This window comes from Calidris pugnax, unplaced genomic scaffold (genome assembly GCF_001431845.1).
Source record: "Calidris pugnax isolate Ruff unplaced genomic scaffold, ASM143184v1 scaffold38, whole genome shotgun sequence".
NCBI classification, from domain to species: domain Eukaryota; kingdom Metazoa; phylum Chordata; class Aves; order Charadriiformes; family Scolopacidae; genus Calidris; species Calidris pugnax.
In genome coordinates, this window is record NW_015090995.1 from 8,774,121 (window position 1) to 8,799,298 (window position 25,178).

The 25,178-nt window shown below is 42.1% G+C and overlaps 2 protein-coding genes across 2 annotated transcripts in view; one reads left to right on the top strand and one right to left on the bottom strand.

The window, feature by feature from the left end:
- Window positions 1-4,935: 4,935 nt before the first annotated feature.
- On the top strand, window positions 4,936-11,508 carry PGRMC1 (progesterone receptor membrane component 1). The gene is made up of 3 exons (XM_014955155.1): window positions 4,936-5,345; window positions 7,276-7,431; window positions 9,540-11,508. Exons 1-3 carry the CDS (start codon window positions 5,015-5,017, stop codon window positions 9,638-9,640), a joined length of 588 nt encoding a protein of 195 aa, XP_014810641.1. The 5' UTR covers window positions 4,936-5,014; the 3' UTR covers window positions 9,641-11,508.
- Window positions 11,509-13,405: 1,897 nt separating this feature from the next.
- Window positions 13,406-25,178, bottom strand: part of LOC106895484 (A-kinase anchor protein 17B-like) — a 17,811-nt gene continuing 6,038 nt past the window's right edge. The window contains 5 exon segments of the mRNA XM_014954916.1: window positions 13,406-15,409; window positions 15,959-17,477; window positions 18,726-18,905; window positions 18,908-18,962; window positions 20,651-20,778. Of these exon segments, the coding sequence (XP_014810402.1) occupies window positions 15,273-15,409; window positions 15,959-17,477; window positions 18,726-18,905; window positions 18,908-18,962; window positions 20,651-20,778 (2,019 nt within the window). The 3' untranslated portion in view covers window positions 13,406-15,272.

Below are 25,178 nucleotides of genomic sequence, written 5' to 3' on the forward strand. Positions count from 1 at the left end.
GCCGCCCAGCGGCTCCCAGCGCTATCGCCGAGGCGTCCGGACAGAGGCTCGGCGTGCACCTGGGAGTGGATCCCAGCGAACGGGACACCGAGATGATTTGGAAGGGGGAAAAAACAAGTGATGGTCTTTCCACCTGTCTGCCTGCTGCTCTCCTCTGTGCTGCTCTGGGTTTGGCCACCCGACTAACGCAGAGCAAACAAAGGCAGCCCAAGCGCTTCCTCATCAACTAGGAGTGTGAGAAGCAGCTTTCAGCTCAATAAACTCAAACTGAGATGAGAATCTACGCCTGTCTTGCTGCATTTCTGCAACTTCAACGGCGCAAGGTTACACCTAGAAACCTCTGCCACCCTAGTTCATGGATACCTCCCTTCTTCTGACCTTTAAATCTATTACTGCTGAAGTCGGTTCTCAATTCACGTTCAGTCTGACGTGCTCTGTAGCAGAACTAGCACAACATCACAGCAACAGAGAAATAACAGGCCCTGCTTCAGGGATATAGTGACATGAGTGAAGACGGCTCATGCATTCCAAAATGCAAACTGAGTGTCTCCAGTGAAAGTGAAAATTGGTCCTTGTAAAGAACACGAGTACATGCAATGGGTACCATTTCCCTATCCGACACGAACAGAGCAGAGATAACATTTCCTACTCTCTGACAGTGCTACTGATTTGGCTCAATCTGTGAATGCACCAACTTTCCTTCATGTCATCCAGTAATTTTTGACACATAAAACCTTCCTGGCTCATTAGACCTGTAAGTGAATCCAAGGAGTTATTGTCAGGAAGTCAAGGACTTTATTTACCCTTTCAGTGTCAATCTGCATGCTTTCTAGGGATACTGAGACTGTTACATTGCAATAATCACAAGCAGACTTACGTTTTCTTTTTTCCTTGCCTCTTCCAGAAGTATCTACAGCTTGTCCAGATTGTTTTTGACATCTGCTGCCTCTCAGAAAAGGAGCCCTTACTGAGAATTCACACCCAGATCTTCATCTGTAGTTAAAAGACATCTCCAAAACTTCTCAGCGTAGCTGCTGTACATACTGACCAAGCTTTCTTGTCATGGTGACTGTCGGTCCTGTTTGGCATGACTGAATCGAAAACCCTAATTGTCCTGGCAGCCTGAAAGGCAAGCGAGCAGGGGGGAAGTCGAGGCTGGGGGATAGCGAGGAAATTTTAGTCACAAGCTCACATCAGTATGTTTCTGAGCAGTCTCTGGTTTTCCAGCCCCCCTCTCTGACACATTTTCTAAAACTTGGTAAAAATTCCCATCTGGAGCTGCTTTATGGTGCAGATGTTTACACATACATCTTCAGGAATGACAGGATCTTGATAGCCTTCAGCATAATGTCATCTTCACGTTGCAAAGTTCTTTCTTCTAGCACTTAGCTGGATGAAGAACACAGCTACAAAGTCAGAAGATGCAACTGAAAAAATAAACAGAAATGTGACAGAGATTGAAATAAAAACTATTAAAAAAGGAAGTTCAGCAGAAAGATGGTCTATGCTTTTGATCTGAGGACTAGACATAATCCAGGGCATTCCTAGGTCAGGTGCCTGCTCTGCACCTGGAACAGACCCGCTCTAACAACAGCTTAATATAAACACCTGCTGCCAGCATTAGGAGTACGTTTGACCCACTGGATCTCTGCAGCTTTGTTTTCTTGGCATAGAAAGCAAGGCACTAGACAGTAAAAGCTCGTGATCATTAATTTATTTTTCCTTGTTAGTAAGTTAAATTATTACCAGGGGAAGGAAAAAAAAAAAAAAAAAAAGGGAGAAGTAATACCTGTATTACACCAGCTGTGAGAACCAGGCAGATATGATGGAGCTTGACTATGTAAATTTATTGGATGGTCTCACACAATACGCTGTCTCTCCCTAGAGGGCTTGAATTCCTTGTGTCTCTGTAAGGCACATTTAATCTTGCTTTCTAGTTACTTTGCTTAGTTACCTGAGAAGTGTACAGATTGCAAGAAGCCATTGGACCACAAGGCAAAACTTCTCTCTATGGCTGTTACTTGGTGTTCCAAACTGTTTGTAATGCAGTCCTCTGGTACTTTACTGAAATCTCTCAAATTATCAGGTGGGAGTTCTAAATCAGACTTTAGGCTGGACAGTAAAGATCTAACCTGCCAGTGGTTTTATTCATCCCCAGTTCTCAGTAAGCGCAGAGACTACTCATCCCTACTTCAGAACCCCTGGGTCCTTTCAGCCAGCAATAGTTCCAGGTGACCAGCAGCCCTGGGAATCTGCTCAGAAGTAATGCAAATTAGGCATCAGTATCTTTGCAAACTTCTGAAAACTTTCTTGCAGTCATAGTTTGAATTGTCAGTTAGGTAAGCTAGAGAAATGAATTTCTGTGGAGGGTTTCCAAAGGAGCAATGAGAGAATGTGAGGACCAAAACCAGCTTGGTAACAATGGTCCCCGTGTACTCAGCCAAGGGAAAGCGTACCATGGGGAACCTTGGCTAAGCACTCTTTGTTTAGAAGCATTAAATATGCTCTGAAAGATTCATTAGATCTACCAGACAAGTTCCAAAGTGGAAATAGAACAGTAAGAAGAATGCTGAGATGTAGCAGAACTAATTTTGCTTCATCACTTACAGATTTATGCTGGTTATCAAAAAAAACCCCGAAGTATGAATATTTTAAAACTGTTTAAACTACTCTTGATTTGCAAGGATATGAAAGCTATCTGAGTTCCAAAGTTTTCCTCAGTTAATAAGAAGAGAGCATTACATTAAAACTGCTTTATCATCCCATCTCACAGATGTTGTTAACAGAATGGTTTCAAGAAGGAAACTTGTTGTCTATAGAATGGAGAGGAAAACCTGTGTGGGAGTATAGCTAAAGCCTGTGGTATTTAACTGAAGCTGGGGCCAACTCTGTTCTGACTAGAACCTCAGTTCCATTTAAAGGAATTGCCAAGTAAGCTTGCTAGTGAGAACAAAAGGTTCATGAGTTTACATAATTCTGACTGATGTATCATAATTTTATTTATGCCCATTTATTTCTCAATATCTGGGTTTTTTTCTTAAATAAGATGTGGTCTGAGGCATATGAATTATTTTTTTTTTATGCTGCAAGGTAAAAAAAAGAGCTTGACATTGGGCAACTGGAACTTGCAGTACCAGTGCTCATATGGCAGATAACTTGAGATTCTATCAGTCTTGGCAATGTGTCTTGGACCTTCTTTATCTAAGAATGACGTTCTTGGATGGTTTCTCTAGGATACTAGGCATAAACAAAGCCTCTTTTCCCCTCCCTTCAGCATCTGGTTCACGGTCAAATTCAGGGTTGGGGTTGTTTTGGAGTCTGGGTTTTTTCCTCTCTCTTGAACAAAACGTACTGTAAAAAAAGAAGGAAAAATGTCCCTCCAATTTTCTGGTTTATTTACGTCTATTCTTCTAGCATGTAATATCAACACAATGAAGTGTAACAGTGTCTACAGTGAGCAGAATTAACTGTCATCTAGGTAATACAGTTCCCAGTTTGAATAATTCTAAAGTTTCAGAGGTTTATCTAATATCCTAAATAGGGTCAAACCCCAGACCTACTTTATTACCAAATACAATCTCATCCATTAGATCAATGAAACAACGAGTTTTTCAAGTTACAGGGCAGGTGGAAGCAAAAGTGAGTGTATACCATCAAAGGAGAGATCAAGGTCCACGTGCTGATCAATAAAACAAGGAGCTTCCCAAATCAGACAGTAGGTGGAACCAAACACCCTACCTTGCAAGAGCCAACACGTTTAAACACCTTAGTACTGGGAGGAATTGAGTGTATCCCAAAAGGCAAAACGCTGTATCAGTAGCCCCAGGGGCCCACAGAGTTAAAATCTTCCTAACACTGAGAATTAGAAAGTAAATGAAATGTGCTGCTTGTGATGATATTTAACTAAATGTCCCAATGATAGGTTCAGTAAAAGCAGCCTTCATCCACTGAAGCAGTGATATGAACCACCTGCCAAGCTACAATGCAAGATCAAGGTTGGAACGCTTTTCTACGTGTACCCCGTGTAATTACTCACTTGTGTGGGGGGAATGATGATATTCTGACCAGGCTTGCGTTCTTTTAAAAGGATGGTAAGGACACAATTTGCAGAGACAACTACTGAGACCCAAAATGTCACTTCTGCTTTCTCACACCAGATACCAAGGTGCAGCTGACACCAGTCAGGGCTCGGCCATAGTCAGGGCTCCAGTTGCTCCAGATCACGTAGGTAACATCAAGTTAGTACTGCCTTCATCTTAAGTTTTACTTCACCAAAACGTCCATTGAAAAGAAGCCTGAATGAAGTCCACTTTTTCATGTTATAAAAGTACTTTGTGGTTACTGCTTCTGTGGTTTGTTGGGGTCAGGGACTATTACCTGAAGGGGAAAAACCCCTAAATTTTTAATTTCCTCCTACTTCTCCTACTTTGAGTTTGGCACCATCACTAGTAAGGGCTCCGAAAAGATGCTGCCCTGTCAGGAAAGCAAAGCTGCCCCCTGGCACAGGAGGAGCGAGCGCCGGGAAAGGACTGCCTAGCTCCCACATGCCCGCACGGCAGCTTTGACGCGGGTTTAATGCAACTCCGAGGCTATTTTGGCCCAAATTTCTGTGAAACTGTGTGTCACAGAGACGCCTCTGCCGCCGCGGCCTGACCCGACCCGCTGCCGCCTCAGCGGGGAATGGCGGCCGCCGGCGCCCTCCGCGGAGCCGCCCTCCCCTCAGCTGCGCGGGCTGAGGGGCTCCCCTCGCCATCCCCGGGCTCCCCTACGCCATCCCCGGGCTCACACCACCACCTACTGTCGGAGCCGGGCCAGGAGCCGGCCGGCGCCCACCCCCTCAGCCTGAGGGCGGCAGCCGCTCCCACGCCTCAGCTTCCTCCCGCCCTCGGCTCCTCCCTTCCTCCCCGCACGGCCGGGCCGCCCCCGGGCCGTTGGCTCCTCCTTCTCCTCCCCACCTCCGCCGCACCGCCTCTCAGAGCCCTCCGTGCCGGTAGCGCAGCCCCAGCCCAGCCCGATGGCCCGCGAGGAGATGGCGGTGGCCGGCGAGGAGGTGGCGACCGAGGCGGGGGGCGGCGGCGGCGGCCTGCTGCTGGAGATCGTGGGCTCCCCGCTCAACCTGAGCCTGCTGGGCCTCTGCCTCTTCCTCCTCTACCAGATCCTGCGGGGCGACCGGCCGGCGGCTCCGGCGGGCGAGACGGATCCGCCGCCGCTGCCCAAGATGAAGCGCCGCGACTTCACGCTGGCGCAGCTGCGGCCCTACGACGGGGTGCGCGACCCCCGCATCCTCATGGCCGTCAACGGCAAAGTCTTCGACGTGACCCGCGGCAGGAAGTTCTACGGGCCCGGTGAGGGCCGGGGAGGGGGGGGCTCAGCCCCCGGCTCTTTGGCCGGAGGGATCACGGGGGTCTCGGCGGTTTGGCCGGGGAGGGTCGGTGCTGGCGGGGAAGGGCGGGGGGGTGTCCCCCTGCGCGGGGCTCGGTGTGCTCCGGGTTAACGGCCGACCCGCCTGCGGGGCTAGCGGGCCGGGAGCCTGCTGGGTCGAGCTGCCCGCGCCCTGTCGGCCCTGCTCCCGGTCCGGAGGTTTGGGAAAGGGTCGGGCTCTCCCAGGGCCGGGAAGGGTGTGCGCAGCGCGGCCGGGGGAAGGTTTGCAGCCCTGGGTTACTGCCGCTGCCTGGGCTCCGGTGTCGGGCCCCGGTGTTGTGAAAACTCCGGTGTTGCCTCATTTATCCCCTTTATTTTCCCAGGGCGGGCGGCAGGCACCGCCGGGGGTTGTGCCGCTCTCGGGCCGGGCGGCGGCGTTGGCCTGGGGTGCCTTCACCTGGTGCCAGGCAGCAGAAGAGAAGTGTTCCCTCAGTGTTTGCATTCCATTCCCTCCCGGCTTTTAGCGGACATCACTCTATTGCATAATATCTATACTAAATACTGGGCAATTTAGATTAAACCGCCTTCCTAACGGGAGCGCAGGGCGGTTCCAACGTGCAGAGATTGAGCAAGCTGTGCAGGGGCTCCTGGAGCAGCTCGCCATGAGGTGGGTGGGAGTGCTTGCACCCAGGGGTAAGAGTTTAATCACCTCCACTGGGCCATGGGGTTTTATTTTTAACAGAGCCTTCCTGTTAAGTCGCCTCACCGAGGCTTGCTGATTTGTACCAGGATCTGTCTGGTGTGACCACTCTTGAGCCGACCGGCCAGCTGGTAGCTGCAGCGGTGAGCTGCCAGTGCTATTTGGAGATGAGGAGAACACTGCAGGAGGCTGTTTGGAAGCATGATGAGATTATTACTTTTGGTCCAAACATAGACTGGAGGCTGTCACTGAATGATGCTGGGCTGTAACTTTGCATTCTGCAGCACTCAAGGTGACGTGTATGGCTGAGTTAGATGTGCAATTTCGTATTTGTGCAACTGAAAACTACTTGACTTAAGGACTGTGCTTTGGGTGCTACTTTCCTTGATGACACTAAAAGTTGCCCATTAGATCTAATTTGGTAATTGCTGAATGGTTCCGTCACAACTGGCTACTTTGGTTTTCATTTTAATGGAAAAGTAAGATTCTTCAGATGAATTTAGGAAAAAGCTCACTCAGGGAGGTGTGGAAGGTGGTGTGCTGTCTACGGTAACCAGAGTTCACATCTGATTTCTTTAAACTCTTAAGAACTTTCAGTGTCTAGTTGCAACATGTGATATCTCCATTTTCAGCTTGTCATGCAAGCAAGTTAATCATTAGTTAAGTTTAGCAAGAGTCTGTCTTGATAAGATATCTCTGATCTACTGTGAGTTGCGTGTTTTGATCAGTTGGGTTCATCTTGCATTTTGAAAGTTTTAATAGAGGTTTCCTCCAAGTTGGTAATTTCTAGTATCTCCACCACATTTTCTGTCAAGTCATCATTTCAGCTCTTTAAGTAAGGAGTGTCTCTTAACAAACTTCCATTCCACCTCAGACTTCTAAATCCTTCTTCTGTTTCTGAGGATGTGCTTCCCAGTTTGTACACTTACTCTTACCTTATTTGTATGTTCCATGCACCTCTGTGTGGGTCATTGTCCTGATGTTTCAGCAAACTCAATATCTCTTCCCATGATTTTGTTTCTTGTCCCCTTCCTCTGTTTTCCTTCATTGCCAAGTAGAATAAAACTTCAAACATTTCAGAAGTTTGAGGCACCTCTGACCCACAGGTCAGGGTGGTGACTCATCATCATTTTCAGTCTGGGGACTCTGATCGATGAAGGTCATACAGCATCCATTAGCTCTGTAATAATGCTGCTTGCGTTTTTATTTTGAAGAGGGCCCATATGGGATTTTTGCTGGAAGAGATGCATCCCGAGGTCTTGCCACTTTCTGCCTGGATAAGGAGGCTCTGAGGGATGACTATGATGACCTCTCTGATCTCAACGATACACAGCAAGAGACCTTGAGGGACTGGGAGTCACAATTCACTTGTAAGTAATTTTAAATCTATTTACAAAGAAGTAGTTAACTACTGTGTGTAATAAAGGAAGCAATGGTTAAAAGGCTGTTACCAGCTGGAAGCATCACTCTGGAAACTTACTTTGAGTTAGTGCCTCAGTTTACTAAGTATTACCAGAATTACTCTTACTCAAAAGAATTAAGAGAAATGTCAGGTTTTCCTTCTGCGTTCTCCCTCCTGCTGCACCTTACAGAACCAAAGGAGAGATGTCATAGGATAAGATCTATAAGACCACCCAAAAAGTTGACAGGAACTGGAAATTAAGAGTATGGTTTTGATGTAGCAAAGACCCCGTCTATAGAGACGATTAGATTTTAATGCTTTGAGAAATGAAGCTGATGTCCTGATCAGCTTCTCAGAAATGGAAATAACATTTGAGTTATTGCTTCTTGTGTTTTTTGAGTTTGGCCTCGAACTTGGCTTTTTCCCCTTGGAGCTCTTGGTACAACTGTTTTTTACTCTAAATAAATTGTTCTGTATGGCCTTGCTGATGGCTTTATCAGATTCGCGGACAACTGTATCCAGCTGACTTTCTCCCCCTGAAAGTGATAATAAATGGGCAAATTACAGCTCTGTGCTTGCAAGCAGCCTGGCTGTTACCGTGCCAGTGAGGGTCAGTGGCAGACTTTGGATGTTTCTGCTAAAATTAACAGAAGGAAGTAACTTTCATAGTTGCCTTGTTTTTCTATGCTTAGCATTAAGAGCTTAAAAAAGACAACTCCGACTGTTTTGTGTCATGTGCCTCAACTTGCTGCTTAAAAACTTCAAACTACAGTTTTATGGAAATTGCTGTGTTGACCTTCCACTGGGGCATGTCCACTGGTATTTTTTTTTCCTCCTATTATGTATCTTGTTGAAGAATAATTCCTCCATATCTCATGATGCCTTTTAGGCAAGTGAACACCAAAGGGATTATTTCTATTCGGATAAGACAAAAAATAAATGTATCAGTTGTTTGTCTTAATAAATTTTTACGTATATGTATATATGATGGAAATTGCATATACAAAAAAAGTAGTATAGTGGAAATCAAATGGTTTTTTGCTTTTAAATCTAGTGGTTGGTATTAAAGGGTTAATGTCACTAGCTAGAATGGTTGTTCCTCCACATAATGTCATTAGGACGTCTCAGTCCTGACCTCATGTGCCCCTACTGTATTGGCGCTCTTTCTGTCTTAATCAAGACTGTTAATCATGACACACTGAATGGCTGTTTTATGATGCTAACAAGTATGTCCCCAAAATCAGCGCTATGCTACCAAAAACTAGTGTTTATATCTCCCTTTTCAAGAGTCGGGCATCGGGACTGACAATGAACTGCACTCTTTTTATTACTATGTTTCTAGTAAATTTGGCAGGCAGTTGCTTCAAATTCTTCTTAATTATAACAACAATGCTAGTCCAAAATACCTGCAGTCGGAAGCATCTTTTGCTTTGTTGAAGTTGAAAGATGGGCAACATGGCATAGCTCTCAGTTCTTACATGTATATGATCTTGGCATTTTTACGTATTCAAAAAGAGATACAAAATAAGGCAGAGGCTTAGCTGCATAATCGGATAACAGATCTGTCTTTATCTTTGGGAGAAAGGATCTCTCTTCTGTTCTATTGGATATTTTCAACATATATTGCAAAAAATAAAAACCCTTGAAAGTTGTGTGCATGTATGTGTGTGCATGCCTGTGTAATACACAACGTAAATATTCTAAGAATCCATTGTTGAAAAACTAGCTTTGACATTGGAAAGAGAAATAATCTAATCCAGGATTCTGTTTCTTTGGCTGGATGAGTCCCTCAGTTCACATGTCTTTACGTTCATTCATCTTTTGGTTTAGGGAATAGAAGGAGAACTATAGTTACATTTACTTTGCATGTTTATTAGAGTTACTACAACATTAATAGTAGTTCAGTAGTTGATTTCAAATTTTCTCCTTCCCCTCAGTATTTGGAACAAGTTGCTGAGAGCGAGAACTGTTTTATTGTAACATAGGCATCCTGTTAATTCAGGAAACAGACCTAGGAGTTCAAACAGATACGTCATCAGGGCAGAATAATGACTTGGATTCTTTTGTTTTTCCCAGTTAAATATCACCATGTTGGTAAGCTGCTGAAGGAAGGGGAGGAACCCACTGTATACTCCGATGAAGAAGAAAAAGATGCGCGGGATGCAAAGAAAGACTAGAGAGTGCAGTGAGGAACAATCTATTTTTGAATCGTAATGGGTCCTTTGTAACATTCCACTTCTGTTTTACAAGTTCCAACAGCAGCGATGCTTACAAAAGGTCCAGAGTTAGAGTGAATTCTTTATTTTCAAAGGTTTCCTTTTACCACAACACGGTGGTAAACTACTAAAGGTGAAAGATCTGTCTTCCTTTAAACCTGCATAATCTGAAGTATGCACAAAAAATGCCTGTGCTAAAGTAAACTGCAGTTTTGGCAATAAAGGACTATTACTGTTTTTCTTCGATCACCATTTAGTGCAGAGTAGGTTGAAATCCAGTTTTTCATTAACAACCTAGCACTGTGGACACAAGCACAAGAGTAACTTCACATATGCAACACAAATTCCACTAAATCTTGTTTTGTGTCAGCTTCTGCGGGATCTGGGCCTTGGTTGTAATTCCTTTAGAAAAGGGACTATATTTTATTTGTCCATGAAACATCACACTCATTTGTGGTGCAATGTAATCCAATAAGATAATTTGGTTTTTAAGGAGTTTCATAGAGGCTTACAGATGAGACACTAACTGCTTTAAGAAAATATAAGAATTTTTGAGGGGTTAAATCACTTTTAGATACTTACAAAATTAATAAGGACTGATGAATACTTGGTGTATTCAGTCATGCATAATTATGCATGGATTAATATTCTTTGTTTACTTTTAAAGCACATCTGAAATATTACAAAGGTTTAGATACCGAGTGTAACTAGGCATAAAACCAGGTACACAATGAAGTGTGGCTCCACTGGACTACTATTCATTCACTTTTCCTCTTAGTAAAACTCTTCTGTGAATTTTAATGAAGTTATATTAAACGAGGAAGATCATCTGCTATTGATTCCTAGGCCTAAAAAAGACATTGCTGGTATGGCATGATTAACAAATGCAGCTTTAACCAGCAGGAAAATGTTTCTGGTCAATGTAACTTCTACAAGTTTCCTGTACAAAATAAAATAATGTGGTGTAAGCCGTTTCTGTGTTGAGGCCTTTGTTGCTTTGGAATGTTGCCATTAAACGAAACGGCACAATCTCATTCATAACCAGCAATGCTATGCCTGGGGCACCTGACCTTTGAATTGTTTTTTACTTATTTGCTCTCTTAGCTCACATCTATGCTTAATTACTAGATTTGTTCCAACTATGTAAGCTAGTCTCCTACCAGAGGGGGCTGGGTAAATGGATTTGACCAAGGAAAAATGTAAATGTGCTCCTTTGTCATCCAAAATAACTTCTGCAAAACTTTGTCAGAACTTCCAAGGAGATAACTAATGATTTGCTGGTCACTTGTAAACGTGTTTCTTGTCCAGGTGATTCTCCTTGGGTGCCTGTCTGGTGTAGTTCCCTGTACTTTGTTTCTCTGGTTCAGCCGAGTGGTTTCAATTTGGCAACACGACCAAAATGATGAACCGAGTCCTGAGTGGGAAGGTGTAGATGAGGCAAAACTGATCGGAAGTAAAAGTGCATTGCACAACAGCAGCTTTCCTAAACAAGTTGACACAACATGTTAAAGTGCCTGAGACCATCTGTGGTGGAGAACCAATGACTTTCCCTCAGTCCCAACACTGTCATGGTATTTTCTTTTGGTTCCAGTGGGCCCTCAAATGAAGAGTGCGGTTGTTTGAGCCAGATAGTTCGTAAAGTGGTACTGTATGAACTACCTAATGAAGGTCTAGAGACACATGTTAATCTTGTCACGACCTTTGTGTTGCTATTTTATTTTTAGAGACATTTATACTCTTTGCAAACTACTACTAATGGTTTACCTCAAATCAGAAATGTGCTTTTTTATTTGTTTAAGGCAGAAAATAAAATACTCTTGCATAATGGTGATGTTTGTTTTTATTTACTGCAATTAAATGTGATACTTAATCCTCCCCCAGTGTTTCCAGTTTTATATTGTCTTTCTGCAATACCTTACATTATCCAACAGAATATATCTTCTAGCTGAACGCCTGTAAGCACAGCTTTGTAGTATAACAGGATATTAAATATAGAACATGTTCATGTTGTATAATATGCTTTGCCATTGTAAAAACAGAGTTAGGCATAAAAAGGCACGAGTAATTGTGAAAACTGAGCAAGAGCTGGAGCTTGGGAAGGCTGTCGTGTAGTAGAACTAGGCTGGGCTATAACCTACCCTTCAGTGAACCCAATCACCTGACTCTTAAGTTAATTCATAACATATCCTGAGGAACTAACGCTATGTTAAATATCAATCTACATATTATAACATGATGCATCACAAAGAATAATAAATAAAAACTACCCAAAAAACTTGCAGTAACACAAAGCAAAGCTTAATGTTAAGCATCTGTGCCTCTTGGGAAGGAAGTACTACTCGGTAAGACTGCTTTTTCAGAGAAAACAAAGAGAATTTATTGTGAAAGGGGAAGAAGTGAGCCACAAAAGCAGTGGTTTCATGAAGCAGCAGGCATGGATTTTATTTTATTCTAAAGCGCTGGAGAAAACGGATGAGTTTTGGCTTCTTTTTTACTTGCAACTTGATCCCTTCTGTCAAGAGTGACTGGCCACAGTGACTAAGCCAAAAGAACCACGCCAGGTACCTTAACAGATTGTACATTAACCAAGTAGGACACGATGGCCAACCAAGAGCAGAGACTGTCAGTGATCTCCCTCAGCTGAAGTGTCTGAACACCCATTGCTTGTGTGTGTCACCGAGGTGTGCGTGAAGAGCTCTAGGGCAAATCAAAACAATTGAGTAGCATCTCATTTCCAACCAGTTCTGGCACGCTGTCAGCTGCTTTGTGCAATTCAGGTATTCTTTTGTCCAGACTCTACCTGCTCTTAATCATCTTTATTAGCTCTTCATGCTGTTTCAGTGAAAAAAAAAAAAAAGTTCAGTAATGAATGCTTATGTCAAGAGTTATGTAAAGGGCTTTACAAAAGGCGAGGTGTTTCTATGCATTGCCTGGAATCTCTGGATTAAGAAGAAAGGGCTTTATATCATAATTGCTGTATTCTTGTATTTCAAGCAGATGGACTGATATAATACTGGGTATTGTGTATTTCTGCTTTAAAAACAGCCTGTAGGATTTCAACTTCAGCATTCTGCACAGGGTACAACCAAGCGGCCACGTATTTCAAATAACAAGCTTAGTTCAGCCAGTGCCCCTGAGAAGACTTTCTGTTCTCACTAGCTCTGTTACCAGGCATTTTCATTAGTTTTGCACTAACTTCAGATTTGATTGCAAGATCTGCAGTCTCAGGGCCCTACTTCATACGTGTCAGAATAAACAGAGTTTCCATAAAAAAACCCCAACCTCTTGAAACACCACCCGAGTGCAACAGCACACACCAGGCTCAAACTAAAAGGTGTGAGGTTATTCCAGCAAGGTTACACGTTCCCATTGCTGAACTATAAAAATGCTGCTTTTAATGCATCTTTTCACCTACTTAATATTTTGATTGTCTAAACATTCTGTAACTTTCATACTTGAGATATAACACTTATTCCTGTAACTATTGGAATTTAATCTACAAAGGTATTTGAAAAGTTCTAAAGCAAACTGTTATGTGTATCTTTAAAGATTAACCTTCAGGATAATAAACAAAATTATACCTAACAGTCCAGTGTGCAAAAGAATGGGGCTCAAATTAAGTGCGTTGATAGGAAAAGGAAGGAACTAATATTAAAACACCTCAAACCAGGTTCTAAATAATGCCACCTGTAAACAAATAGGAAACACAAAAGCTCTGTTTCAGTATTAAGATTACAATGGTGTCTCGCATTTTAAGTGCACACATATTTTATTTACTAACAATCTTTTAGATGGAATAAGGACTTGGAGATAAAGGGTTTCTTTTCTCAGTTTCAATCAATATAGGTGAATGCAAGAAGCAATTACAGAACTGCTGTATTTATTTGTTACTGAATATTGTGACAACACGTTGATAAAACACTGGACATTTACACCCAAGGAAATCTTTAGTTCCTGTTCCCCCAGATTAACAAAAAGAAATACTTCCTCACCTGTAACTGAAAGGCCTGTCTCATGAGAAATGGGTAATTATGGACAAGAACGGTCTCTAGATTGACAGAGGAGGAAGTTTTGCCATTTTTAATCTGCAAATATTGCATAGAGAAAAAACACCCTTGGTATGTCATATCAGTGCAACTGAAACATTTTACATGGTCAACAAATACAATGTTGATCTTCATTATAACTATAAAATTCTAAAAAAGAAGACTTATGAGGGGCATAAAGGTTCTCCAAAATAGTCAGAAAATATTTGTCAAGAAAATAAGATATTTTTAGATAGAAGTAATAGATCAACAGTACTTTGAGTAGCAACCATTTGTCATTCATGACCCTGAAAAGGCACTCATCATCTGAATGTGGGAACAGAGAAGATTGATAAGACCTGGCTTAGAAGCCTGTAGGAATCGCCATTATTAAACATTGGGGAGAAACCTATCTACCATCAACAATTACAATTATTTTTTTTTAATTACTATTTATTAGAGCAGAAGTTACAAACATGGGTAAGATTCTATGTAATGAAGGCAACATCATCACATAAACTTAGTATATTGACATGTAATAAATAAAGCGTACTAAAATGAAAGCTGAAATAATTAGTGTATTGAACTTAGAATTGCTCCTCTATATCTTGCTAAGGGACTTTGTCCAAAAGCAATTGTTGCTGTCTTCTAAATATAGGCAGCTGAATAAATATGGATATAACTCAAGCTTCTAGACTGCGTTTTCACATTTTTACCTACATGCAACACAAATCTGACAACATTTGACAATTCCTCTGGAAATTGTTTGTAAGAAAACCCATACTAAGTAGCTATCTCACTGCATGTGAGCACTGCAAAGAGCACATTTTGAAATCATGTGATCTGATTTTCAGCCTGCATATATATATGTGGGGACTGTCAATATGCTGACAAGCACTGCCTTTTCACCACCTAACATTCAGAGCTCTGCTCAGACAATCATTCAAGTTCCTGGAAGTGCTATATCCATTTCACAAGTTCAGTGAAATCCATCCTCCCAAAGACCAGCATGTTTTCAGAAACACCTCTACCAATGTAAATAGAAAACAAACATTTTTACAGTGTGGGTTTTACAGGAGATGGGATTTTTTTCCATATTTGGAAACCTATTACTTCACACAATTGAGTATAAATAATCCACACACCTTCCAGTCCCATCATTTTTACAATCTGATTGAGGAGGCACTTCATATGCTTGCTCTAGGATTTACATAGCTAAGTTTTTTTTCCAATGACTCATTATTACTAATACTGTAACTTTGATTATTTACATGGTTCCCTACCTTAAATCACAATATAACACTTTGAGATCTCAATCTGTACTTTTCCAGTTCTTAGCAACTGGTCCATGAAAGTTTGTCTAGCCCTGGAGAAAGTTTTGGTCCTCTGTAATCCAAAAGGCAAACACAGATTCTGGTTTTGTGGCTCACTACATCAGTTAGATATTCTAGCCAAAGGAATTACCTAAGCAAAAGAAAACCCCAGTATTTCATATACCTTCTAATGGCCAAAGGGCTTTCTTCTCCCACTTCTATATAAAAACTTAAAAGCCATTACATAGCAGCTGTTCAGCATCCTCTTCTGGGCTCTGCTCCACAGAAAGTATCTGGGCAGGGGTTTGTCTGAATTATCTCAAGAGGAAAAAGAGGGCATCCTCTGACATCTGCATCCATCTCTCTTCTCAAGATTAATTTCCTCTCGTCTCCTGTAGATAAGTACATGAAAAAGTTACTTGAAAGGAGTTTGTTGGGGAGGGAGGGAGGGAAAGGGTATGGGGAGGCAGCTGTTAAGGTACCCGCCAACAAACTGCAATCATGCTAAACTGTGAAAGGGCTGTAACAACAGCCAGAAACGTAGCAATCCTGTTCAGAGATCAGATGACTACCTGTATATAAATTTACTAACTTCAGACAGTACCTCCCACCCAGATGTACCACATACTGAGTTGCCTAACAACGTTTTAGTTTTCTAAAGCATGTTGAGTTGTTAGCATGCATGTTGTTTCTGACAGAACAACCACCTATCTGCTAATGCCCATGATAGATGCTTTGCTATACAATAAAGCAGACAAATACTGCTCTTCAACTGCAGCCGTGCATCGTGGTTTTGAGCTAAACTGAACAAACCTTCAACTGCATAGAAGTCACACTCTTTTTTTATGCCATGTTTATACTTCTTAAAAACACTTACCATTCATCACTGTAAGCACTGCGGCAACTAACCTCATCTTAGTTCTGGTGTCCCCCTTTCTCACCTGTCCTCTGGAGGGTCTCCTGAAGTGGTGAGCCACCATGAGGGGTAACATCTGGTGTTGCCATAGCGGTGTGAAGTGTCTTTAATTTCACTTTGTTGTGGAGCATTTTCTTACATTTTCTTTGTATCTTTCTGAGTGACTCCAGCTGCACACAAGTGTCCGTCTCTGAAAAGCCACATTCATCAGATAAAAGATTAGAAGAAAGCTTTTTTCGTTTTTTCTTCATTTTGTGAGCATCTCTCTCCTCTTCTCTGGATTGTCTCTCACTTTTCTGTCCTTCACATCTTAATTTACTACTAGACCTCTTGCATGACTTTTTAAGCTTATGTTCACACTGCCTTCCAAAGCCCTCGTAGACAGAATTCGAGCAGAAGCTACATTTGCTGCTTGCCTTCTCTTGACCTTCCAGAGTTACATTTTCAAGATAAACCAGTAATTGTCTTTCCCTGGCTCTGGCAGGCAAGCACCCTTTATTATAATTGGTGTAAATTTCTTCACACCTTCTTTCTGTTCTCTTCATTAAGCTGCTACGTGCCTCTCTAGAGTACTTGGAATCACTGATGTCTTCCAACAAATCCTTTAATCTGCAAGCAGACCTACGTGCCTTGAGCGCTACGGTACTTTCATCACTACCATCTTCTTGTTTGAATTCCTTGTCATGACTAACAGCAGTGCAATCCAATGAATGATTCAGTCCAGCAAGTGGTAACTTATCAGAAGTCAGTGAGTGATTCCCCTGCACTTGCAACTTTTTTGCAAACCTACCCCCCTGGGTCCTGTTTTCTAACAGCGTATCTGTTGACTCAAGTTCCCCAACAGTGATCACCAGTCTACAGTTATTGTCGTGATTACAGTTTTTCTTGGTGAGGTTTTGTACAGGACTCACTCCTCTGAAGTGCTGTACGTGTTTGCCACTCAAGCTGATGTCAATATCACTATCCTCATCAGACACCACTCTCTTCCACCAGCGCTCATGTGCAGTGGTTTTTGGCTCTGGGCAAACACGTGCATAGCCTGGTGTCTGATAGTAGTTTAGTAAATAATGGATGAACTCATCAGTCTCATAAACCTTTGGCTTTTTGCAACCTTCTTCATCAGACACTGTCTGTGTGTGAACTACATCCAGGGCTGGGTTGTCCCTTCCATCGAGAGATTTGATGACCCTGCCGTCCTGTGTAACGGTGATCAGTAAAGGTCCACAGCCAAAGGGGTTGCTGGTGTCTCTGCCGGGCAGCGCATCAGAACTCGGGGCTGGAGAGGGATCGTTTACAATCGTCCTGACTATATGGCAAGTAGATGCATGGAGGTTACTCACATCTCCTTCCTCACTACGTATCCTGCCACCTTTTTGGGTTTGCGGGCACTTAAACTCCTCCTTATGTTCCACGTCTTTGTGTGTATAAATATAGGAGTTAACTAGCTCCTGATGTATGTCTTTTAACGCTGTTTCAGAAAAGGAATCATCCTTCCTTACGCCCAATGAAGGATCCACTTTTTGACTTGCCAACTGTGCAAAATCCTTCAAATAAAAAAAAAAATTCAGGAAAGTGATTATGCACATTTATTGTTATAGAATGCTAAACTGCAAACTCATGAGCGAGCAGTCCCACAGACAGAAAAGTTATACAGGCGAGGGATAACTTTGGCTTAGTTCAGAGCTCGACCATACAATCTCACTATTCCCAAGTTAGTACTACAGGTATTTTCTCATCTCAGAAAGTTGCATTCTCAATTAAATAAGAAAGTGGACCTTTCAACTAATTCATCTGACTGCAACTGCATAATATTTATTCTTTCTTTGATCACAGAATCACAACAGCTAGAATTGCGTGCAATGGTAAAATTACTACACTTTTATAGACTGAATATTTTATTTAGAATAAATTGCTTCATTATACATTGGTTGTATTTGGACTCATTTAAAACAATCTAAAGCTTTCCAAGTGGTGAAACCAAGAAAATAGAAGTTTATTAAACACATCACCTTCATAACTAAGAAGGCAGTGTCAGATGTTATGGGACAGATGCCATGCAGAATGGCAAGGGTCTGACTTCAACTCTTAGGAAATTACAGTCTTTTGGAAATCTTACTCATCAAGGATTGGGGAAAACATACACTTGTTAAAAGCTTCAAGCACATTTTCATGTAGCAAATACTGAAGACAAAGCCATGTTGGCCGTCCTGAGAAATGAAACCCCCCATTTTCATTTAAAACTTCTGTTTTAACCCAAAGCACTAAAATAAACCTCCAAACACTGATGAGTGTGCAAAACACTCAAATTTTTATCACTCCTCTGCTGACTTTCACAACACATTAGCTGAATCAAACTGAAATAAAACTGATAGCTTAGTGTTGGCCACAAAAGGGAGGCTACTAGAAACGCAACATTTAATTGTCTCCTGCAGACCTGAGGCCAAAACAAGCAGAGATAGCATCATTTCTGTCCCCACCCTGAAACTCCTCATTTGCATTGCTGGACCAAATCTAACAGAGCCTGTACAGCCCTTCCAGCCCTATTTCTACTCAGTAATGACAAGGCCTCAAACAAGCATCAAAGGCAAAGTTTCTGGGGGGAAATGTGCTACCTTTGCTCCCAGGGCAAGATGAGAGCCCACTGTCACAAGATTTAGACCTCAGGCCTCTTCAGTATTGGGTCAACGCCAAGGCATTCTTCTGACAGCATCAAGACATCAAATGTCTAGTGAATTATTCAGGCTTGAATAAATACCCTTTGAAACTTAAAATATGTTTTAAAATAGTCTTACTTTCACACGGTTTAACAGGACTGTAAGCAGTCTGACAGACTCCACTCTTCTCTGAGCTAGCAGGGATTTCCTTTCTTCCCATTCAGGCATATTCTCTGGCCACTGCTGCTCTTCAGCTGGTACCTTCCGCTGCTTTGGGGGATGTTTCTCATCTCCATCTATCTGCCTCTCTTCTCTCCTCTCCAGCTTAGCTTTCTTTTTTCTCTCTTGAACTTCTTTCCATCACCACGTCTTTTTCTAGGTAATTATCAATATGGGACAATTTAGATGACACTTGTTTGACATTTTGAGTCCTGGAGAATTGGATGCAACTCTTTGAAATGCTAATAAGAAGCAACCAGTCACCAAGAATCTGCATGTGGCTAACAAGAAATCTTGTTTGTTAGAATAACGTTTAAAAGAAAAAACATGGCACAGAGATGACGTGTATCCAAGTGACACACACGTTTAGAAAGTTCTTTCTCTCTTCCAGTGTTCTGTATTCCAGGGTTTTCAAAGAGCCACATCATCATTTGTCTCCAAAGACGCAATTAGAGACTGATTATTTGGATCTAATTCTTAAGTTACCAAATCTCCCTACAGATTAGCATGAGGGTCCCACTGAAGAGATACTGCAACACTATTTCCACTGTTCTAAAAAATTAAAGTTGAAGCTGTGTGCTGGTTTTGGCTGGGTTAGAATTAATTTTCTTCACAGTAGCTAGTCTGGGACTATGGATTGGATTAGTGCTGAAAACAGTGTTGATGATACAGGTATGTTTTCATTACTGCTGAGCAGTGCTCACACGCGGTCAAAGCCTTTTCTGCTCCTCACACCATCCCACCAGTGAGGGCTGGGGGCACACAAGGAGTTGGGAGGGGACACAGCTGGGACAGCTGACCCCAACTGACCAAAGGGATATTCCATGCCATATGACATCGTACTCAGCAATAAAAGCTGGGGATGTTCAGAATGATGGCATTTGTCTTCCCAAGTCACTGTTAGGTGTGGTGGAGCCCTGCTTTCCTGGGGACACCTGCCTGCCCATGGGAAGTGGCAAATGAATTCCTTGCTTTGCTTGCGCTCATGGCTTTTGCTTTACCTATTAAGTAAGTATATTTACTTTAAAGTGTTCAAAAGTTGTGATTTTTTTTTTAAAGTGTTTGAGTAAGAAGGTATTGATGATGGAAGCATAGCAGTGTTTTCAGAGTCCTAGTGTTAGAGTTGCTATGCTCCGCATGCTAAATGTTGGGTTGTGGTTTGTTTTTTTTTTTTAAGATATTAAGGTGTGTAACATAATTACTAGTGACAGTTTAGGACACTATCTACAGAATTAAAACTTCAATATACTACTATTACTTGTATACAAAATTTAAGAGCACTGCCCTAAAGATAACAACAATGAAAAACAACATGTAAAAAGGGATAGTGGGAAAGGCGGAAAAGTGTTCATCTCTAGCTTTGGACCTTCCAGTCTAGTGGGAGGCACCTAAAAATGTACGTCACACTAATTTTACTTCAGGGCATAAAGACATTAATTTTTGATGTTGCAGCATAGAGCACTACAAAACACCCACATGCAAGATCTTAAGCAATCAAGCCTCAGAACAATCTGAGAGCAACAGCTCTCTATTTTCACTCCGGGCCCACACAATCAGAGCATAATCCAGTCTGAAAGGGACGTCAGCATGTCTTTAGTCCAACCTTTCTCATTACCCACACACACCCCTCCACCTGATGCCTTACACACAGAATTAACATGATGCTTTTCTTTCTGACAGTAACACATAGATTAAAAACTACATAGTACTGCTTCAAGTTCTCTGACTCCTGTTTCTTCAAAGCCTGTATTTTTACATTAGCTACTCTTCCTGGATTTTACTTGGTATGAAGTAGAGTAACAAATCTCAAGAAAATGGGACATCCTCTAAAAATACACTCTCACCTTTCAACCCTCTCTCTTCCCCCTCCCCCCCTTTTTTGATCGTGCTCCTGTTCTTGCAGCTTTAGTCCTTCCAGGCTTCTCTTTCTTATGGCTCCTTCACTAAAATGACCGGTTGTGTCAAAAGTCACCTGTCATGGAAGAAGCAGAATCAGACTTAGCAGCCCAGTTTGCCCTGTATTTATACAAACACAGACAACCTGCTCAGAAAACGAGAGACCCCAGATGTCTACCACATATTACCACACTTGTGAGAATGTCTCTCTCTACCCCAGCATTCTAGAATATCTCTTCTGAAGTTCCCACTGGGTTGTCAGTCAAGCTCAAACATCCCACTCCCAAACATCTCCTGCTGTGACGTCAGGGGCTCACAATCTGACATTGTACCTTTGGCCAAACCCGTTCCTGGCATGCTCCTCTGGGGACTCAAAGTTCAGTATGTTCAGCAGAGCATTCCTAGCTGCAGGATTTGTGCAGTTCTGCCAAAACTAGAGTTGACTGACTCTCAGAGCAACATCTTTTGGATCAAATGCTTGCTTGCTTAAAAATTGATGAATTCTGTTGATGCGTGCTGCCTTTAAACAGCTTCAAATGCCCAGATGTGAGTACATTAAAAGAAACCACTCAAGCAAATTGCATCAAGGTCTACCTACACTGCAAAAAATAAGACAAAGTGTTATTTCCAGCACAGATGTATATTTTACAGTCACAGTTTAGAAATTACCTGCTGGAAGAAATATCAAAATGGGGTACATCCTAATAAGTACTTACATAGCTGAATTTAAGCTTAGAGATTGCAAGTGTTCTTTTGGCTGGGGGCACACAAGGAGTTGGGAGGGGACACAGCTGGGACAGCTGACCCCAACTGACCAAAGGGATATTCCATGCCATATGACATCGTACTCAGCAATAAAAGCTGGGGATGTTCAGAATGATGGCATTTGTCTTCCCAAGTCACTGTTAGGTGTGGTGGAGCCCTGCTTTCCTGGGGACACCTGCCTGCCCATGGGAAGTGGCAAATGAATTCCTTGCTTTGCTTGCGCTCATGGCTTTTGCTTTACCTATTAAGTAAGTATATTTACTTTAAAGTGTTCAAAAGTTGTGATTTTTTTTTTAAAGTGTTTGAGTAAGAAGGTATTGATGATGGAAGCATAGCAGTGTTTTCAGAGTCCTAGTGTTAGAGTTGCTATGCTCCGCATGCTAAATGTTGGGTTGTGGTTTGTTTTTTTTTTTTAAGATATTAAGGTGTGTAACATAATTACTAGTGACAGTTTAGGACACTATCTACAGAATTAAAACTTCAATATACTACTATTACTTGTATACAAAATTTAAGAGCACTGCCCTAAAGATAACAACAATGAAAAACAACATGTAAAAAGGGATAGTGGGAAAGGCGGAAAAGTGTTCATCTCTAGCTTTGGACCTTCCAGTCTAGTGGGAGGCACCTAAAAATGTACGTCACACTAATTTTACTTCAGGGCATAAAGACATTAATTTTTGATGTTGCAGCATAGAGCACTACAAAACACCCACATGCAAGATCTTAAGCAATCAAGCCTCAGAACAATCTGAGAGCAACAGCTCTCTATTTTCACTCCGGGCCCACACAATCAGAGCATAATCCAGTCTGAAAGGGACGTCAGCATGTCTTTAGTCCAACCTTTCTCATTACCCACACACACCCCTCCACCTGATGCCTTACACACAGAATTAACATGATGCTTTTCTTTCTGACAGTAACACATAGATTAAAAACTACATAGTACTGCTTCAAGTTCTCTGACTCCTGTTTCTTCAAAGCCTGTATTTTTACATTAGCTACTCTTCCTGGATTTTACTTGGTATGAAGTAGAGTAACAAATCTCAAGAAAATGGGACATCCTCTAAAAATACACTCTCACCTTTCAACCCTCTCTCTTCCCCCTCCCCCCCTTTTTTGATCGTGCTCCTGTTCTTGCAGCTTTAGTCCTTCCAGGCTTCTCTTTCTTATGGCTCCTTCACTAAAATGACCGGTTGTGTCAAAAGTCACCTGTCATGGAAGAAGCAGAATCAGACTTAGCAGCCCAGTTTGCCCTGTATTTATACAAACACAGACAACCTGCTCAGAAAACGAGAGACCCCAGATGTCTACCACATATTACCACACTTGTGAGAATGTCTCTCTCTACCCCAGCATTCTAGAATATCTCTTCTGAAGTTCCCACTGGGTTGTCAGTCAAGCTCAAACATCCCACTCCCAAACATCTCCTGCTGTGACGTCAGGGGCTCACAATCTGACATTGTACCTTTGGCCAAACCCGTTCCTGGCATGCTCCTCTGGGGACTCAAAGTTCAGTATGTTCAGCAGAGCATTCCTAGCTGCAGGATTTGTGCAGTTCTGCCAAAACTAGAGTTGACTGACTCTCAGAGCAACATCTTTTGGATCAAATGCTTGCTTGCTTAAAAATTGATGAATTCTGTTGATGCGTGCTGCCTTTAAACAGCTTCAAATGCCCAGATGTGAGTACATTAAAAGAAACCACTCAAGCAAATTGCATCAAGGTCTACCTACACTGCAAAAAATAAGACAAAGTGTTATTTCCAGCACAGATGTATATTTTACAGTCACAGTTTAGAAATTACCTGCTGGAAGAAATATCAAAATGGGGTACATCCTAATAAGTACTTACATAGCTGAATTTAAGCTTAGAGATTGCAAGTGTTCTTTTACAATGCCACACTAAGCATGGCACTTAAATGGGTGGTGGAGATAAATACACAGAGAGAACTGCAGTTGTGCCACATAAAAGCTTCCACTGAAGCAACATCCAAAAAAGTATCTAAGATGGTTGTCACAGGTTAAAATCTATATTGCCATTACCTGAGGAATGCCTGTTTGCCTTCAGTCTATAGGGGAAGACAAGTGCAGTGCAAGAAGCTGTCTGGTAAAGAGGGTGACTATTCAGAAAGATGAAGTAAAGAAATACAGATATACTGAAGGAAAAGCTGGTGTAATTTAAAAAAACAAAGCAAAACACAAAACCAAATGGGAATCTCTGGAACCAGCAGCTACAGCACTGAATTGCTCCTGTTAAAGAACTGCTGCCAAATGCACTCAGAATTAACCACAACTTTGTCAGACAAGGCTGATTATCTCACAATTAATCTGTGAATACAGCTGTGTATATACACAGACACACCTTCTGTAGCTCATGTAAGCAAAGCAGATACACCCAAAGTATTTACTACAAAACCAAAAGAGCAAGTAGTCTCTAGAATCCTTTCTGCCAACCGTGCATCAAGAGCTTCCTAAAGCTCCCTATAATCTTAGTATCAACTATGCTTTTTTCATCACACTAAGATTTGAGATGCAGCTGGTTAAAACACCCAGGACACTGCCATTGAAACCTTTAGGGACACAAAGCCTGAAGAACAGCTGGTGTACCCAAACATTTGTTCTATTTTCCAAGTACATCTTCTATTAAACCAGCTGATACTATGCTGCCCTTGCAAATCTTCTTCGCTTACATCCTTACACCATCATGGCTGCAACTGTATTTCTACTAGCAGTAAAACACCCAGAAGTAAGCCCAAAAGTCTCATTATAGAGCTGAGTAAGCTATAGTAGTCTGCCAGTGCAGACCATTACCCTTGCTCTTCCCCACTCTTCTTCATAGCCAGGAGCTCTTCAAGCATCAGAAATGTATTTCTCATCACATAACTGGGTACAAAGCACAGAATTATTCACTGGTTGATCCACTGGCTTGCTGCTCAGCAGCACAGCCCTTTGAAATCAACCCTGACATATTAATAAGCTGTTATCTTTAGGTTTTAACTGCTCCAACTGACAAATCACAAGGAATCTGACATTCAACCCCTTTACCAAATTATCATTTCCTTTTAGCCATTCTGTCACGGTTATAACATTAGGAACACATCTGCCCTTGCAACTAGGGTTTAGTACGATAACTGCAGGCTGAACTGTCCTTTGCTAGCTGCATGCCTTTCTTCTGGGATCACGTGTTTTGATGACCCTGATAGATGCTCCAAATTAAAAGAAGGTGTATAAACATATAAAAAGGAACCAAGATACTGACCTGGGACTCTACAGATCTGTGACCAATTCCCAGCTCTGCTGAGGAATTCTTGTGAAACTCAGCAACTTCCTACATCTCAGGGGCCTAAAATAATACAGAATTTTAGAACAGATTCAAGCTGATCAGGACCACAACAGGCTATTGGATCACTTACTCTGGCTTGTGCTAACTGTATTCGGCTGCGGCACCTCTTCCAGGAAGGCACCTGGCTCTGCTTTGGAAACAGGACGATACAGAAACCTGCCACTTCCCACAGTCAGTTTGTTCCATTTGAACACACTCACTTGCCATTTGAAACAGAAACCACTTCCAGATGTTGCTTTTTCTTAAGCCTTCCTCTACTAGGTGCACATCCTTTTAGCACCTAGGTGGGTTTGTGGGCTTTGATTGTTTTTATTCCCCCCCCCCCCCCCCTACACACTACAAACACGGTCCCTCCCTCGCTTTTTTTT

Bases quoted from the DNA above. Each gene is read 5' to 3' on its own strand.
- PGRMC1 (XM_014955155.1), top strand. From the start codon at position 5,015: ATGGCCCGCGAGGAGATGGCGGTGGCCGGCGAGGAGGTGGCGACCGAG. The intron at 5,346-7,275 runs GTGAGGGCCGGG...TTTATTTTGAAG, and splicing joins CAGGAAGTTCTACGGGCCCG to AGGGCCCATATGGGATTTTT. The intron at 7,432-9,539 runs GTAAGTAATTTT...TGTTTTTCCCAG, and splicing joins CTGGGAGTCACAATTCACTT to TTAAATATCACCATGTTGGT.